Source organism: Lissotriton vulgaris, chromosome 11, assembly GCF_964263255.1.
Source record: "Lissotriton vulgaris chromosome 11, aLisVul1.2, whole genome shotgun sequence".
Lineage (NCBI taxonomy): Eukaryota > Metazoa > Chordata > Amphibia > Caudata > Salamandridae > Lissotriton > Lissotriton vulgaris.
This window is the reverse complement of record NC_141699.1, coordinates 401,967,936-401,987,757: the sequence shown is the minus strand read 5'-3', so window position 1 is coordinate 401,987,757 and position 19,822 is coordinate 401,967,936. Positions and strand designations below refer to the sequence as shown.

The following is a 19,822-nucleotide window of genomic DNA, read 5'->3' as shown; positions in this document are numbered from 1 at the left end:
AGTAAGGTAACGAGTAGAAACATGGTCCACCAAGGGTGAATATGAGCGATATTGCAGAGTTAGTACCTACTTCAAGCATTCAAGTGGGACAGTCAAACTGCCATTCGGGTGCCATGCGGCTAGCGTTCTGGTGAATATGAAAAGCAAGTGTGCGAGTAACGTAGCAGGTTAATAAATATAGAAAGCAGACTGCGGATGTGAAAGTGTGGCGGACATCTTGAAGGGGTGAAAAAGTCAACAGTGGAAGATATAGAACAAAGATAGAAAATGTGTGGTAAATGTGCAGAGCGGGTGAAAGAGATATGAAGTACATATAGGAAAATTCAGTAAGCCATAACAAATCAAAAAATGAAAAGAACGATTGTAATGTTGATGGTACGGTTCATAGGTAGCAAAGAAATTCCATTCTATCATTGAGCCCAGTGGGCTGCATCGTGCACAGGTATCTAATCCAAAAGTTCTCTCTTTGGAGCAGTTTATCCTTCATGTTCATGGTAATTGTAGGTTGTACGTTTTCAAGTACAGTAAACTTAAGTTGTGCAACATTGTGTCTATTTTCAGTGAAATGTGATGCAACGGTGGATTTCATGTTGCTGGTTCTGATGTTGCTTTTATGTTCCCGAATTCTTGTCCGAATTTTGCGTTCAGTGTGCCCTACGTAGCAGAGGCCACAAGGGCATTTAACACCTTGGCTGCTAGAGGTTTTCCCCTCCTGTGCTGCATGACCTCTATTCCCATTGTTCATGACGAGCTCAGCTCGTCATAAGCCCAGCTCCACTGTGCCTCATGACGAGCTGAGCTCGTCATGAGCAGGGAAGGGGTTAAGCAAATAAATCACATTGTTGGTATTGCACGTGGCGTTCACCTTCAATTTGATAGGATTCCCTTTCATTGGATGGTTTAATGTGTTACCCTTGATTATATTGTTACAATTGCTACAGTTGTAGCACGGTTGTAATCCCAAACCATACAATCCCTACTCTGCTACTGACACCTCTTCTTCTGAAGGAGAGTCACGCACCCAGAAGACACAAACCCAACCAACAACTACTGCCTCAACCAGCAACACAACAGAGCCTGCGGTCTCTTTTTTAGGGGTGAGCACAGGCGATCAGGAAGACCCCGGCGGGGCAAAAATAGTAGAAAAAACAAAAGAACCCGAGAAAAAGGACAAAAAGGGAAAGAAGAAATAACAGAATTTAACAACCTCGTCATAAACATCTCTTCTTATGAACTTTCCAATCCGGAACTCAAAATCTTGCAAAAAGGTCAATCGTTTGTGCCAACTACCAAGTCAAACACTCTGGAGTTAGAGATCAGTTTTTTCAAACTCATGCGAAACATTCGATTAAGACATTACTTTGAAAACGTGACCAATGTCACTACACAACAAGATGAGATTCTCTTAGATTTACGACCCCGGAGCACATTTTTGGCTCCTGTGAGCCATAAGATTATCGATACCTTTGAGAATTTGGTCAAACAGGACATTACATCACTGAACTTCCAACCCAAACTGAAACATAGCAATCTTACCATGAAAGAGCGCAACATTCTTCAAAAACTAGCAGACAACCCTAACATCATATGCCAGAACGCCGACAAGGGCGGCGCACTGGTGATTATGGACAGAACATTCTATGATCTCCAAGTTCACAACCATGTCACGGATACCAACACTTACGCACCATTAACATACGATCCAACTGATGAATTTAAGGACCACCTATCGAACATTCTTCAAAAAGCTCTGGAACAAAACATCATCACAGATTAAAGCAAGAGATTCTTAACACAGAACAATCCCAGAACGCCATCATTGTACATGCTACCGAAGGTGCATAAGGACCTCAACAACCCACCATTCAGGCCCATTGTATCCACCGGGGGCAGTATCCACGAGCCTGTAGGTAAACTGTTAGACAAGCATCTACAACCTTTGGTTACCACCACTCCTACTTATCTACGTGATACCACTGACTTTTTGAATAAGTTAGACAACTCACTGTTGGACATCAACTCAGAATACTGGCTGTGCACTGTTGATGTCAAGGCATTATACACATCAGTTCCACACAATCTCGGCATTGAGGCCATTGAGTCCGCTATTCTAAATTCCAACATCAACACTGATCTACAACCTTTTTTGATTGAACTTCTCGGATTTACACTATATCAAAGCTACTTTAAATGGCAAGACACATGCTATCTCCAACTCAGCGGTACTTCCATGGGAAATTGTGCTGCACCAACCTACGCCAATCTCTTCATGCACCATTTCGAACAACACAATATCCTCAATCTACCCCAATGGAAGCAACATGGAAAACTATTTCTAAGATACATTGATGACATTTTCATTTTATGGTCTGGATCATTGCATTGCACTACTGGAATTCTTACAATTGTTAAACACCTTCAACGATCGCATTCAATTCACGTGGACATTCGATAAAAAAACCATCAACTTTTTGGACGTCAAAGTTCTACTGATCGATAATAAGTTTCAAACTTCTCTGTACCGAAAAACCACGGATCGCAACAGCACCCTACTCTATTCTAGTTTTCACCGACCCAGCCTGAAACACAATTTACCTCTGTCTCAACTCATGAGAGTAAAAAGAATTATATCGGATCCTTCAGACAGCACCTTACAAATTGAATCTATTGTTCAGAGATTCCAAGACCGGAGTTTTCCTGAGAACATTCTAAACATTGCCAAGATAAAATGTAACAACATGAACAGAGAGGAATTGCTCTCCACCAAAACTAAAACTGACAACAAACGCATGATCGTGGTTTCTAAATATTCCACATTAACCACTAAATATCGCAAAATCATCTTAAAACACTGGCAACTCCTCAGCAGAGAATCAGACTTTCAAGATCTGTTTGAACAACCTCCTATTTTCTCTTATACCCGTGGACCTAACCTCAAAGAAATACTAAGTCACCCCAAACACCTCAAACCTCATGACACATATAAAGGATTACAACCGTGCTACAACAGTAGCAATTGTAACAATATAATCAAGGGTAACACATTAAACCATCCAATGAAAGGGAATCCTATCAAATTGAAGGTAACCGCCACGTGCAATACCAGCAATGTGATTTATTTGCTTAAATGCCCATGTGGCCTCTGCTACGTAGGGCACACTGAACGCAAAATTCGGACAAGAATTCTGGAACATAAAAGCAACATCAGAACCAGCAACATGAAATCCACCGTTGCATCACATTTCGCTGAAAATAGACACAATGTTGCACAACTTAAGTTTACTGTACTTGAAAACGTACAACCTACAACTACCATGAACATGAAGGATAAACTGCTCCAAAGAGAGAACCTTTGGATTAGATACCTGTGCACGATGCAGCCCACTGGGCTCAATGATAGAATGGAATTTCTTTGCTACCTATGAACCGTACCATCAACATTACAATCGTTCTTTTCATTTTTGTATTTGTTATGGCTTACTGAATTATCCTATATGTACTTCATATCTCTTTCACCCGCTCTGCACATTTACCACACATTTTCTATCTCTGTTCTATATCTTCCACTGTTGACTTTTTCACCCCTTCAAGATGTCCGCCACACTTTCACATCCGCAGTCCGCTTTCTATATTTATTAACCTGCTACGTTACTCGCACACTTGCTTTTCATATTCACCAGAACGCTAGCCGCATGGCACCCGAATGGCAGTTTGACTGTCCCACTTGAATGCTTGAAGTAGGTACTAACTCTGCAATATCGCTCATATTCACCCTTGGTGGACCATGTTTCTACTCGTTACCTTACTGACACTACTTCGTATACTCTTTGGGCTTTTCCGACTTAGACTATTCTTACGCTTAATGTCAGTACCGCGTTTTCCACACACATGCACTTACAATTTTCACTTATACTCGTTTTTTAACACATTCTGTTTTGTAATTTAATGCAATTTGTATCATTCCGTTTGACTCAACTTTGAAGCACATGGCACATAATGATGATGATTATCCACTGTGTTTTTTGAAATTATGATTGATTCAGTATTATGTTCATGATATACTAAATGGGGATATATTTTCGATTTATTTATTATTTATTTATTTATTTTATGATTTCTAGAGCGCCTGGTGACCCGTAGGCATCCCCGCGCTATAAATCTGTGCAGACCAAAAGGGGGGAAGAGGGGAAGGATTATTTGGGAAACAGAAGGGTCTTGAGTTTCTTACGAAACAGGGTGTGCGAGGGTTCCAGACGAAGGCTGTGAGGGAGTGCGTTCCAGCCTCTGGAAGCTTGGACCGCAAAGCGACGGCCGCCGGTTCTAGCCTTCCTGAATTTAGGTACAGTGGACCGTTCATTTGTTTTTCATTTTAGATTTCCCCTGACGAAGGGCTCACTGGGCAGCCCGAAATGCATAGGGATTTACAATTCAAGCATTTTGGACATTGTTTGTTACATTTAATCTACTATCCATGAATGAACTTTTGAAACCATTAATGAGATTAAATCAATAATGGACTAACCTTTTGATTTGGATTCAATTTATTATACCCTTGGTGGGGTATTTTGAACGCTGTGCGTAGGGGGACAATTCCAACTCTTGATTTGCAATTTTGATGCTTCTCCCACACGCTCCAAGGATCAGAGAGCGAAGCCCCAGCAGCACGCGACAACTTTGCAATATCTTCAACTTTTGTTGGTGCGTGTCTAACCCTTCAATTCTTTTGGCTTACGATGGGCTCAAGGAGCCAGTTGGAACCGCCACGTAATCCCTTACGGATGCCGTCTCAGCAATAGGGATTATGATGTCGGTTTCCCACAGGCTTTTCATGTCTGGCTTTCTGCCATGAAAAGCCTGTTGGAAAGCAACTTTGAGGGCCCCTAGCAGCGGTGACCTCCGGTTAGGCGCCTGAGGGACACATATGGTGCCCTGCACCATGGTGCCTGCCACGTCATGCAGGGATTAACAAAAACTCTAATTTCTCTAAGGGAGCTTGTACTGCAGCCAGTTTCCGACTGCAGCACAAGCTCCCATAGAGAAATGGAAGTGTGCAACTGCACCATGTGCAGTCGCATCCTAATACTGCAGTCGGGATGCTTACTGGAGGTCGGTCGGTCCCGATTTAGCAACAGTGTTGGGCGGACGCAAGTCTGCCGGACATCGTAATAAGCCCCATTTTTCGTGGAAGCACAAACTGTGGATCTTGGAAGGAGGGTTGTATGTTGTGACCTTCTTTCTGTGATTGCTTATCACAAATGTTACCTATTTATGCATTTTGTTTCACGTCTTAATTGTATGCTTTGTAAATAAGTGTATGACGACTCAATCAATTATTCACTTATCAATAACTTTTTGAACATTATTGTGACACAATCAAATTCATTTTTAGAACCTATTAGAATAATATTGAGGGTTGTTAGTGAGAAATATATCAAATGTTCAGCAAAAAAAGAGACTTGGTTGAAAGTTCTACTCGGCCTCGTGTAGGGTAACAGTCATCTTATCTGAATGAGCTCCTCAAACCCGATATGGAATATACGTATACCTTTGGAACGTTTAGTTAATCACATTTGGTGTGGCACCATTTGAACTCTTTATATTGTGAACTACTTAAAATTGATACATAATCATCCGAGATATCAGAACTTTGTAAGATATTCACATGCCATGGGCACCTTGAGATCTGAGGCCTAAATGAGCTACTCAATCATAGCATGTGACAATTTGCGACCAGATGTATGGGCTGTTCACACTCAACATAATACAACTCAAGACATTTATATAAGCAGAGTCACTCACAACTTGCCTGCCACAACTTGACAGCTTGGGACACCTGATATGGAATAGCTTGAGATCTATTGGTGGAGTAAGGTTAAATTATTCACATCTAACACGCAGCATCTGGAAATTTCATGGGCCAACGCTTAAAGTTCATACACTCTCTTTAATAGAATCCAGTTGTTGACAGGCCCTTGCAGTTCTAACAGCAGAAGAGCCACATTTACGAAAACATATCTTACTCTCTTACCTGAACCATCTGGGGTGGAGCGTACGTAGGTGGGCAGCATTTTCACACTTGCTTCCTCATGCGTCTCAAGGCGGAGGCCTCTCTCCATCTCCTTCTGAATCCTTCTCATAAGCTTCTTCAGATCATCCTCTTGCAGTTGAAATTCAGAAAGGATCTGGTCCACCTGAGTTGGGTAGAATTATTAATGTGTATTTTTCGTTTTCTCACGTAAATGTCACATTCTTTAAAAAATGTATAATAAATTATTATACCCACATCAGTTCTTTTAAATCTATTCCATTAATGCAATTTATCCATCGCCATATCTATGGTATTTATCTTAAGAAAAACCCCCAAACTATGGCTCTAGCAGTGAGATTATTATCAGTCTTTTATAGTAAAAAAATCACCTTCCTCTATACTTGAAATATTTGTAATCCAATGACATTCTTTTACAAAATCTCACCATAAGATATAATTAGTAGTTTCATACAGTGGTATCCGGAGAATTCATGGCAGCAGTGGGGTGCTCAGAAATGGGGGGATGAGAAGAAAGGCAGCTCAAAGGAAGGCCAGCAGCCATCCCATGCTGAACAAACTGTCAATTTCTTAGTCTGCATATGCAAAGAGGATGTCCAAAAGTGGTAGCAGAGTACTAGGTGGCTCCACAATGTCAATCCAGTTTCACAGTGACCTGTGTTATTCCCATAAAGGACAGCTCACGGCAGCACCATTGGAGGGTGACGTTCGTAGAGGTGGCATCCCTTCCCTCCCTCCATGTAGAGGCACAATACACTACTAAGGTATCACACAGGAGTGTGGGGCAGAATGTGTGACAGGTACAAAAAACAAGGTATTAAAGGGCGCAGTTCTTAACACAATGACTTTTCTACACGGACTTTACCCCAAACCTTATATAAAACATGTCTGATAAATTCTGCATATTTTCCCAGAATTTTTCGTTTTGCTAAGTGAGTTTGGAACAGTCTTCATCAGACGTCTATGCTGAATTGTGCTTAAGAATGCTGTGTAGTCTTTAACATATGGGCTTTAGCTCTTTCCCTACCCCTTCTTCCAAAATATTAATGACTGTTTTCCCTAATTGTTCAGTATTATTATTGTCAGCTCCAATTTTAGTTACATTTTAATTTGCCAAAAGTCATTATAGCTCTTTTTCAAATCAACATAAACTGCACTTGCTGGTTTGAAGCTGTTCCCTTGCCTTACTGCCCTGGTAAACACAAATGCCTATGCTTCCTAGTCTATTGTAGTCAAGCAAAATGCCATACCCAAACAATGTGAGGAAAATTGCTACAACCAATTAAGAACAAATGAAATGCCAGTTTAAGGATATATAAATGCATCCCAGATAAATGTGAACTCTCTTAAAAATGAAGGTAGGTGAGGTTACCATATTATTACAGAAATAAGTTTGTGAGTCACATGGGGATGTAGCAGCATCTCAAATAGTCTCCAAAAGCTATCCAAGTGCAATTAGGGACTTTTGTATCTGTGGTCAATAGAGACAAGAGGGCTTGTAGCACCATTCAGTGTTCAGAAGCGATATCTTACATGGACAAAACAGGGAGCATATCCTAGTTGAAAGAGAGTGTTAGTTGAGTACAACCTGATTTTTTTTTATTCTTCTATCAAAAGAAGGGAGTTTAGGCCTACTTTTCGAGGTTGAGTTCAGATGTAGAGTTTCCATGAGAATAAATGTACTGTAGACACTAAAATACTGATTTTGTGACCAAGCTGTAATGCTGGATTCAGCACTTGACTACTAATTTCCCACTGCCTGGAGAACTTACAAACATGTGAAATCTATTGCAATCATATATATGTGAATTGGAATATCTGACAATTAGATGTACAACATGTTGTATCATCTCCCATCCCAATTAATGTGCATTGCTCTTTTACTTTCCAGTAAAGTTTTCTCTTTATCAATACAAACATGCATACATGCATCAACAATACAGGCCCAGATGTAGCTCCATTTCCATTTGCCCGGAGTTACAAGTAGCAGCCAGGAATAAACTCTATGACTGCTTCAAGACAGAATTTAAATCCGAGGCTAGGAGTCCACTGTGGTGGAAACAAAAGTGAATGGGTGTGTTTGAGAATTAGTAAGTCTGTTTTTTAACTTGCATATAAGAAACTGGACTCATTCAAAGAAGACAATTGATAACTTGTAGAAAATCCTACTTTCTGCTTGGTCACTCAGTTTTTTCTGCCTTTTGCTGGACCCTATATTTTTGCTGGTGTTAGACCTCTGTGTACTTTAACCATGCTAACCAGTGCTAAAGTGCTGGTGCTTCTCCTTTAAACATGGTTAAATCAGCATATTCCTATATTGTGGATTTAACTTACCTATCAGTACCTGGTATATCAGTACAAAATGTACACAGGGCCTGCAAGTTAAATGTCACTTGTGGACTGCAGCACCTATTGTGCCATTCTCTACAGTGAAAGTGTAAAACATGGCTTCAGGCCTTCTATTGTAATCTTAATGTGGCAGTTTGAACAATGCAATTTGGCCAATACAAATAAACTATTTTGACGGGTCTAAAACTCCCTTTTAAATATGAATAAATCAGACCTATGTAGACTTTGTTGCCTACAAGGTATTTAAGGCTTGGTATTTAACAGTGGGACACGTAGAAAACTATTGTTAACTTGTCCTTACCGTGACTAGCACCCAACAAGGTTTTTTCTCATTGTGGCAGGCCTAGCTGTCCTATGTAGGAAACCAGAGTACAGATTTAAAATCCTACTTCTGTATCTCTGGAACGGGGTCTGCCGGAAAAATAATTAAACAATTATGTGATTGTCATTAGAAATCGAATTAAATGGTAAAGTCGGATTTTTGATAAATATTAAGGAAAATTAACTTTTAAAAAGTTAGCTTTTCCCTGTCTGAAGTTCCTGGAGGATAAATTTGAAGTTGCTCTCCCACTTCTGCCAGCAAATAAATAGTATTTGAATAGGTGTAAACTGTTTCCCAGGAGCACACAATAGGATGACCTGAATGGACAGCGATAACTCCTCAGAACATAACAGAACATTACTGTATCAGATCCTGAGGAAAGCAAAGAGGTGCACCAAGAAAGCAGATCCAGGTCAATGTAATACATGAAGAAATCCTTTATTCAAAGTTTGTGCACATTAAATCAACAACTAGTCAACGCGGTCCATTCCCAAAATAAATAAATGGAACTTCATCAGGGCTCTATAATAGAAAAGGCTAGTACGCCATATACATTTATCATGAATCATTGGTCACCTTATGATGAAAGGGAAATCCCAGGCATATTGTCTGACACTTTGCTAAGTGTCGGGACACGTGTTCCACCATTCCATGGGTTTACACACAGAACTGCAGAACACAAGTCTTGAATTACATTTCACTGGTTCTGCTTTCTTGGTGCACCTCCTGGCTTTCATCAAGTTTGGAATCTGTTTTACAGTAGCACTAAAGGGTGCCAAGTGCTGGATGATTTGTGCACAGGTCTTAACACTTAATTTCGGAGACCAAATGAGGTGCAACCTGACTAGTCAGTCGCCTTGTTCAATCTTGGTTTTCTATTAAATATTGGACTTGGTTGCACTCATTACTGTTTTACATGACTATATTATGCCACGTTTCAATGATGGATGGGAAGAACTGGCACAGGACCTATTTGGAAGAAGTTCTACCGCCCCGCCTGTGGCACAAGATGTACAGGAAAGTTTGGGGTTGCGTGCCCTCTTTTTGAAGTTGGAACATTTGAAAAAACAAGAGTTAGCACGGTGGTTGGATGGGGTCACTCTACAGCACTATATTGATAATAAAAAAACTCCCAGAGGTTTGCGTAGACTAGTCTGTCGCCTTGTTCATACTTGGGTTTCTATACAGTATCAAATCCTGCTTGAATATCAAATCCTGTCAGGGATCTAGCAAAGTTTGGGACAATCTGTAAGGGACACTAGCAGAGTTTAGGACAATGTGCAGTAAAAAAAGCAGTGTGTGCTCTATGCACAGACAAATGCTTACCAGAGAAGGGGCTAAATAATCAAGAGAGTACCTGAAGGCTGGGAGTAAAGCAATACAGAAGCTGAGGAGTGAAGCAGTTTTAAACAGGCAGTAAAGAGGGAACTGGGAAGTCTCCAGTGGAACATGTAAAGTTAACATGAGAACAACTGATGGGAAGGTGCAAGAGGGGAATAATAGACGTTATCATTTATGATAGTTTGTCAATCGTTCCCTTCAGAAACGATGCATGGAAGTGATCTCTCTGTGGGGTGAAAAAGATCTCACAAGCAGGCAAGGAGCAGAATCATCTCACAGATTTCATGTAGAGACCCAGCAGCCCATTTGGAGAAGAAGCGCTGGGTGGTTCTGTGACAAAGGCACAAACCTTGGTGACTAACTGGCTCCCTTGGAAAATATTAAAATAATATTAATAGCACAACACACAAGAAGACTAGGAGAACAGTGGAAGGTACACGGAAGCAGAAAGTGGGCTCAGGGAAAAGCTGGACTGAAATTAGGGTCACGGTCAGGACTGGAATAGACAGAATTAAGAATACTGGAAATCAGCATACTAACTAGGATAGGACAGGAATATGCAATCAGAACAGGAACATGGACTACATGACTAGGAATCTGCATATGCAAGGCAGGTCTGGATGTGTGCAGCCAGAATTAGAAACAAGGCAAACACTGGAACCAAGAGGCAGGATAAACAAGAGACATGCAACCTACTTAAATAACTAATCAGAACAGGAACATAGTATCAAACAACTATGAAAACAGAAATTAAAAGGCAAGCCTGGAATATAGTAGCATGATCAAACAGAGCTCAAGGAGACTCAGCAGAAAGGTCAGTTGCGAGCCACTGCACACTGAGTTCTCAGGGCGGATACAGGTGAAAGCTCAGGGGAGGTGCAAGGTGCAGAGAGAAAGACCAACTGCAAGGAATGAACCAGTTGCAATGAATCAGGGAGCCATCAATAAATGGGAGGCTGAACTGGTAGATGGAAAGGGGAAGGCCAGGGAAGCCAGCAGACACAAGACAGGACACAGGAAAGCCAGGAAAGCTAGTAAAGGAGTGTGGGTTGGAGCCAAAAGAGTGAAAAGTCCTGAAGGCAAGTATAATAGGGCCAGAAAGACATTGGGATCCAGGAATAAAGATAAGGATCACTACCATTAGAGCATGACAAGGGCAGGGTTTGGCGACAGAAAGGACAACAGGGACCATGATGTATCAGGAAGATGGTTTGGAAGCCTGGACTGGGTCTGCAAATCCTAGGTGTTCGAAAGAATTCTGTCATATTTTGGTGTAACATCTGAACTCCACAGGACTCTTGTGAGCTCCACCTGATGGCGGGATGGAATAACCCTGACACATCTTGCTTATCAGGTCTTCTGGGTTTACATATAACAGTGGGTGTGCACCTGAAAGGAGGGGAAACAGGATGCCAAATACATTTTTTGTATGTACTGCCTGGTTGCTGGAAACTCCTACTTTTGTTCTACAAGATGTCTTTCTCTGAGCTTATTGGGGATACTGTGGCTGACTAAACTGGATTTTTTAGTTAGCTGTGGGCGGACATTAGGATTACCATGTACATTTCCCGCACGTAGATCCAATCCTTAGAGATCGAATTTGGTGTGGTTGAAGACTTCGGCCATCTTGAAAATGACCAAGCTGGTTGGGGTTGGCCCTTTGAACTTTTACCCCATTGGTTATACTGTGTTCAGGGGTCATTCCCACCCACTATCTCATTCCAGGCATAATAGTGGCATTTCCAGGCACCCAAATCAGAACACACCTAGACTTGAAGGAAGATCAGAAGAGGACTGAAACTGCTGTTTGTGAACTGAGAACATCCCCAAAGGACTGAACCTACTCTCTCTTGCACTCAGGACAAAGAAGTGGACTTCAAGGGTGATAAGGCTAACCTCCTGTCAAAGCTACAGGGGCATACCAAGCAACAGGAGACCTTTTCCTGAAACTACCCAGCCGATCGGTGGCAACTGGGCCTGGATTGGACACTGCAGTTTAAGTGCCTCCAGTGAGGTCCTGGTGGGGGGCATTATAAGTGTACTCCTACAGTGAATTGAGATTTAAAGCACTAACGTCAGAAGGTATAATCTTTGACCAGGATGAACCTGGTGGTGTATAAGACCTGTGCTTAATCACGGTCAGTGTCAAATTGTGCCTAGGTTCTAGTTTATTGTGACCATTGACTATCATTGGCACTTAATGCTTCCTGGCACTATTTCTACCTAAAACTATATCTCTGGTTCCCTTATTTGATTTTTGTAATGTTGGTGTTATTTTGTTTATTACAATTTGCTATATGCTTCTAATTTAGTGTGGGAGTTTTATTGTTTTGCATTTTGACTTTATTAATGTTTTGTAACTTCATAAATACTTTATACACATTGCCTGTAAATTAAGCCTGGCTACTCTGTGCCATTGCCACCAGGGGGGTTGAGCTCAGGTTTGTTTGGCAACTTTAGTGATTTATCTGGCACAGGTTGTTAATATTCCTTAACATCAGTAGTCATCCACCCCAATTATCAATTACATTTCTTACCCTCCTTAACTCTTTCAACTAGTGATGACAGTGGCTTAAAACCTGAGCGCATTTTATACTTTTTTTTTGCATTAATTATTTTGTATTTACCACTACACCTACAGCAATTAGCATAATTTCTACAAAGTCCAAGATAGGTTATTGTGGATGATTTCCCTTATACCGATAACGTATTGATTTTCGAACAGACACTTACAGCATTTTAACGTCACTCAGCAGTATCCCACGTGTATGCACGAGCGCCAAATCCACCCATACATGTAGGATAGCCAGTAACTAAGTAAATGATTTACATTTAGAATCATTATATCTACATTTATTTTATGTAACTATCATCGAGATCTGGAATGGATCCTACCCTCCAGTATCTACCATTAATTAGATGCTTTGCCAGAGTTTAAGTATAAAAAACTCCTAGAAATGGATTGCAATAAAATAACAAATGATGGTACTTGGAAGCAACCTAACCATTCTGACTTGGTGGTACACATCAATGAGGACAGAGGTTTAAAACCTTTAGGGGCCTCTATACAGTGTGGGGAAAATATGTTGGGAGTTTAATGATCAGTGCATGTTGTGTCAAAGGTTAAGGTTTGTAGTATATGTTTTAATTGGAGCTCCACTGACCACTAAGAAAGTACACAGACACAGACCTGCTTGAAAAGCAAGAACCTGTTCTTCCTAGTATAGTAGAGGAATAGGCAGGTGGAAAGCATTGAAAGGCAGCATTGGTGTGTCCTGATAAACAGCATGTTGATGTGATGTGAGGTGGGCTGACTGAATGACGCTATGTGACATAGCCTGTCTGACACAGAGACTGAGATTTTCTAGGAGCCTGGAGTGTGCAGACATATAGGGAGCATCTCCTTGTGGATACAGAATTTCATTCTACTCTGGAAGTATTACCTTGAGACAACTCTTGTTTGGGCCTTCCATAATTTAAATAGATAGGAGAGAAAGATATAGGGTGCTTTAAGTATACCCTACACCTCTGTCAGTAAGCATCCTGGGCTTCACTAAGCCCTGTCTCTTCTCTTGAAAAGAAGACCTGAAAGAACCAAGAATGAGCAGCTGTGTAATGAAGGACAGGAGCTACCTTTGAAGATTGGAAAATGAAGTGAACAGGTGTTTTAGCACCAAGGGTCTATCAAACTGGTGGTCACTGCAGGTCAGGGGTTGGTAGACAGTCAGAATTCCCTTGGCAAGTACCTGAACCTTCTGTGTAATCAGGAGTACTCTGTCCCATCACCAGAACTTAGGTCTTCCGCTCCATACAGACCATTTTGTAAAATTACCAAAAGGTATCAGGAAGTGCTGTTTCCAACACAGTCTTCAAACATGTTTTCACTTAGCTGGACTTGGTCTACTAGCTATGAATGGAGAATGCGGCACGTTTAACTTCAATAACCCTTAACTCCTTATGTAGCAATGAGGATCAGTGGTGTGGATGTATACAGAAACAAATGCATGGAAGTGGCCATTCGTCTAGTGAACACGAACCATAAGCAGGTGTAAATGTGTAGGAAGAAATATTTGCTCAGAATATGATATAATTCCACCTGAACAATTGTGACAAAGCTTTATCATCCCAATGACTGAATACATTATGTGGCTATTTACTTTCATGTCACGTATTGTTGAATACACTTCTATTCTTTAAACATTGGGGAATGCGTTAGCTCAGTAACCGTTTACTTTTATATCATAGCAGCGGTACTGCAGTAAGGAGTTAGAAGGTGTAATGCGAGGGACTAGCAAAGCATCCAGGTGTAATTTATGTATAGAAACATACCCTTGAGTCGGCAAACTGTATGTAGATTGTGCCATTCCTGAGGTTCTTGGAAGGAAGTGGGCTACTAGTTAGTGACAATAGTTGCAAGTGGTGCGCACCAGTACTCATGTTTGGTGCCCAAAAAATCTCAGGGGGTAGCTTAGTCAGTAAGAGTGGTGGTGGTGGGTGGAGGTGAGCGAGCTTCATATTTTCCAACAATCATGCTGGCATGCAATGTCAAAATACATTATATGACAAGCAGGGCACATGAGAGGGGATAAAGGGGAAGTGGAACACCCCAAACAAACTCCCATGAAGCTACTCCGCTAAGACTTATATTCCGCCTTTCCCCGAGCCACACATCCCAGGTAAGTATAAAAGATTTTAGTGCTAGTGCCTGCATCACTGCATTAAAATGTGATAGAGAGGAAATTAAATATAAAAAAGTTGCGCTACTGCAGACATCAGTAGAGAGCGTTGAACGTGGTGCAAGAGCAGTACAGGCCTAAGACTCACAATGATACAAGACGGGTGAAGAATTCACTAGGAGAATTGAAGACAGTGTTTTTTTTAAACAAATATGTGACTATTGAGTACCCTATTGTTTGACCTTTTTGTAAGACACATTGTTCAGGTGATTATTTGAGTTGCAGCCTGCGAGCAGCCATTTGGGGCCAGCAGTTCACCCGTGTGGAGATAGATACTCTCCCTGCCATGACAGTAAATCTGCTTTTGTCTTGACAGGAGGAGTCTTGTCCTTTTAATTACAATTTCCTTTAGCAAGTTTGGTGAACACAAGCCAGTGCTTACTTTGAGCTTTTTCTTCCAGGTGGGGCCCAAGGCCGGCTCTAGGGCAGTGCGATCGGTGCCACCACACCGGCGCTGACTTGGGGTGGGGGGCGCCATTTTTGCAAGTATATTAACATTTTAGAAGCACCTGCGGCCATGTTCCTGGCCTCCAGCAATTTTCAGGCATCAATTAAAATGTCAAGATAACTCCAGTGAATAATTGTCTTCTTGAAAAGTGATGGAGGTTTGTCTAGTGGAAGTTTTGACTCATCCAAAGGTAGTACAGTGGGTTGAAATACTTGCTGCTCAGAACGTGTACCATGCCGATAAGGAAATGCATATAATGTAAGTAGGTCAGAAGGTTACTGCTTCTGTAAGAGAGCTCTATTTGTTACTTGTCATTTGTAAGTCACAATCCTAATATAGAACATTGAGCTATTTACTGTCATCAAAGAACGGCATGCAAACTGCAAGGTATATGTTAGAGATAGTTCAATTTCAAGTTCCAAAATTTGTATAGTGCACTACTCACCCAGAGGGTCTCAAGGCGCTTGAGGGAGGGAGGTGCTTTACTTATCGAATATCCATGTTTTTAGTTGCTTTCTGAAGGAGAGGTGGTTCTGTGTAAGGCGGAGGTGGGTGGGGAGGGAATTCCAGGTTTTGGCCGCTAAGTAGGAGAAGGATCTTCCCCCCATGGTGGATTTGTGGATGCGCGGAATTGCGGCGAGGGCTTGATTGGACGATCGTAGTTGGCGGGAGGGGGTGTAGAAGGAAAGTCCCGTGTTGAGGCATTCGGGTCCTAGGTCGTAGAGGGCTTTGTGTGCGTGGGTGAGGAGACGGAACGTTATTCTCTTGTTGACAGGGAGCCAATGGAGGTCTTTCAGGTGGTCGGAAATGTGAGCTTGCCGGGGGATGTCCAAAATGAGTCTGGCTGAGGCATTTTGGATGCGTTGGAGTTTTTTCTGTAGTTTGGTTGTGGTTCCGGCGTAAAGGGTGTTTCCGTAATCCAGTCGGCTTGTGACCAGTGCGTGGGTGACCGTCTTTCTTGTTTCGGTGGGGATCCAGCGGAATTTTTTTTTGAGCATGCGTAGGATGTTGAAGCATGATGATGAGACTGCGTTAACTTGTCTGGTCATCGACAGGGAGGAGTCCAGGATGAAGCCAGGTTACGTGCGTTGTCTGTTGGTATGGGTGCGGTTCCCAGGGCAGGTGGCCACCATGAGTCGTCCCAGGCAGAGGGGGATGACCCTAAAATGAGGACTTCCGTTTTGTCTGAGTTTAGTTTTAAACGGCTGTTCTTCATCCACTCGGCTACTTCTTTCATTCCTTCGTGTAAATTGGTTTTGGCGGTGTTTGGGTCTTTGGTGAGGGAGAGGATCAGCTGGGTGTCGTCTGCGTAGGAGATGATGTTGAGGTTGTGTTGGCGCGCGATGGATGCGAGGGGACTCATGTATACGTTGAAGAGGGTGGGACTGAGTGATGATCCTTGTGGTACGCCGCAGATGACTTTGGTGGCCTCTGATCTAAAAGGGGGGAGGCGGACTCTCTGGGTTCTTCCGGCGAGGAACGAGATGATCCAGTCCAATGCTTTTCCTTGTATTCCGACGTTGCTGAGGCGTTGTATGAGGGTGCTATGGCAGACTTTGTCGAAGGCTGCGGAGAGGTCAAGTAGGATGAGGGCAACTGTTTCTCCGTTGTCCAGTAGTGTACGGATGTCGTCTGTTGCTGCGATGAGGGCGGTTTCGGTGCTGTGTTTGGCTCGGAAGCCGGACTGTGAGGGGTCGAGGGATTTGTTGGATTCAAGGAAGGCGGCGAGCTGACTATTGACTGCTTTCTCAATGACTTTGGCGGGGAATGGGAGGAGCGAGATGGGGCGGTAGTTCTTAAGTTCGGTAGGGTCTGCAGTGGGTTTCTTCAGAAGGGCGCTGAGTTCGGCATGTTTCCAGTTTTCCGGGAAGGTAGAGGAGTTGAAGGAAGAGTTGATGACATCGCGGAGGTGGGGAGCGATGATGGAGCCTGCTTTGTTGAAAATGTAGTGGGGACATGGGTCGGTTGGCGATCCTGAGTGGATGGAGTTCATCAGGCGGATGCTGTCTTCGGTGGTGATTGGGTTCCAGGCGCAAAGGTTGTTAGAGTGCGGTTTTGGTTCGGGGGTGGGTGGGGTGGACTGGTCTTCGGACTGGTTTTCAAAGCTGTTATGTATTTCGGCGATTTTGTTGTGGAAGAATGAGGATAGAGAGTCGCAGAGGTCTTGGGAGGGAGTGATGTTGTTGGTGCCGGCGGTGGGGTTGGTAAATTCTTTGACGATGTTGAATAGTTCCTTGCTGTTTTGGGCATTGTTGTCTAGTCGATCCTTGATCGCTGATTTCTTGGTGGATCGGATTAGTTGATGATGTTTGCGGGTGGCGTTCTTGAAGGTGGCCCGGTTGTCGGTGGTTGGGTTTTTTCTCCAGGTTTTCTCAAGAGTACGACAGAGCTTCTTGGATTTCTTAAGGTCATCGTTGAACCAGGGGGCTTTTTTGTTACCTTGTTTGATTAGATGGTTTTTCAGGGGTGCTAGTTCGTCGGCGCTGTGGGTGATCCATTGTGTGAGGTTGGTGGCTGCTTGGTTTGGGTCCGATGATTTGTCAGGGGGGTTTTGTTGAAGCGATGTGAAGAGCTGGTCGGTGGTGGTTTTGTTCAAGTTTCTTCGAGGAATAGGTTGTGGTGGGTTGTCTGTGGTCCGTCCAATGGAGAGCTGTGGTGTGATCGAAGGAGATGTGCTTGCTGGAGGTGAAGATAGGGTCGAGGGTGTATCCGGCAAGGTGGGTGGGGGTGTCAACAAGTTGTTTGAGTCCAAGATTGGCCAGGTTGTCTAGGAGGGTGGTGGTTTTGCTGTCGTTTTTCTTTTCCAGGTGGAAGTTGAGGTCTCCCAGTAGAATGTAGTTCTTGGAGGGGAGGGCATGTGGGCTGATGAAGTCAGTGATGTCTTCGGTGAATTGTGTGCGGGGTCCTGGTGGTCTGTAGATGAGGGTGCCTCTGAGTGTCGTTTTGGGGTCGGTGTGAATCTGGAAGTGAAGGTGTTCGGCGGAAGCGAGGTTATCGTCGGAACTGGTCGTGATGCGGATGGTGTTCTTATGGACGATGGCGATGCCTCCTCCTGTTTGGTTGGTGCGATCTTTTCGGATGATCTTGTAGGCGCACGGGATGGCTATGGCGATGTCGGGTGCTGATGAGGAGTTCATCCATGTTTCTGTAAGGAAGGCGACGTCCGGCGATGTGGTGTCGAGTAGGTTCCAGAGTTCAATGCAGTGTCTGTGGACTGAGCGGGTGTTGAGCAGGATGCATTTTAGATGGTTAGTGCCGGAGCTCTGTTTGCAGTTTGTGGATTTGGTGTGGGTCCTGATGCAGTCGAACTTGCAGGAGTGGCAGGCGAAGGGTCCATGGGTGTGTCCTGGCGCGGCTTGGTAGCAGTTTGGGAGTCGGCCGGGGTTAAGGGCTGAGAGGGTCGCGGCATCGTATGTAATGCGGGTGGAGTGGGTATTGCGGGGGCAGGGGGTCTGGCGCTGGGCGCGGTCCAGGAGCGGACGGGCGTAGACGGGCTTACCTTTGGCGCACCTTCGGCGCACATGGGGCGCAACCGCTGCGCGTGAACGCTGTGCGCAAAAGCATCTGTCATAAGAGAGTAGTGGAGGGGGGAGGGGCGAGGGGGGACCAGCTGGGAGGCGGGAGCGGGGCGGAGATCCGGGCAGGGAGGCACAACAACAACAACAAAATGGCAGGCAGCCTAAAGCGAAACAGGATGTAAATGCGATGCAAATGGCGGTGGCACCGGCACAATCAGGCACACATCAAAATCTACAGGAAGCGCAGATGAAACTGTAGTAACAGCGCACTTTGGCAATCTAGCGCTACCAACTAAAAATGAATACAATAACAATCAAGGCAATCTAGCGCTACGATGTAAACATGAATTAATTAACAATCAATGCAATCTGGCGCTACGATCTAAAGATGAATTAATGAACAGTCAATGCAAACTGGCGCTGCTAGGAGAATGTGCAAAATTAATTTGGCAATGACAGCAGTCTGGCGGTGATGCGCTACGATACCAGGCTGCAGGCAGGCAGGGCGGGGAGCAGCGTTTGCCCAGTCTTTCCTCGTCCTAATCTAGTCAAAAGGATTCATTTGGTTAAAAATCTATTATTATTAATAAAGAGAACCCCTAAAAATTATGTTACATTTTAAATTCTGAATTTGTGCTTTTCCAGAATAAGGACTCTTAAACTATATTGCCTACCAGTATCGATAGCACGTTACTCCTATACAAGTCAAGTCAAGTCAAGAAGGCTTTATTTCGATAAAAATTATCATAAAAGCTTATAAAATACACAATTTAAATTTAAAAAGGGCAGAATAAGCAAAACACAGAAAATTAAGTATACAGTTAATTTAAGAATTTCCGGAGTTCATAGGGAAAAAAGATATTTCATAAAATGATTTAAAAAGCAAATTAAACAATTGATTTAAGCCTCTTGGATCTAATGGACCAAGCCCATGATAAAAATTTTGCAAGCATATAAAGTGCGACAGTCGGACCTAAGTATGCGTATTGCCTCCGCATGGCGCCTAGTGCTTAGCTGGCGACATAAATGTTTAAGCCATTTCTTCCGTGGCAAGGTGTACTC

The 19,822-nt window shown here is 43.1% G+C and overlaps 1 protein-coding gene across 2 annotated transcripts in view; it reads right to left on the bottom strand.

The window, feature by feature from the left end:
- The window catches only part of GCK (glucokinase), a 461,673-nt gene that overhangs the window by 212,960 nt on the left and 228,891 nt on the right, over positions 1-19,822 (bottom strand). For both annotated transcript variants that reach the window (XM_086943439.1, XM_086943438.1), the window contains exon 2: positions 6,029-6,191. In XM_086943439.1, coding sequence (XP_086799565.1) covers positions 6,029-6,191 — 163 coding nt within the window. The remainder of the gene's footprint in view (positions 1-6,028; positions 6,192-19,822) is intronic.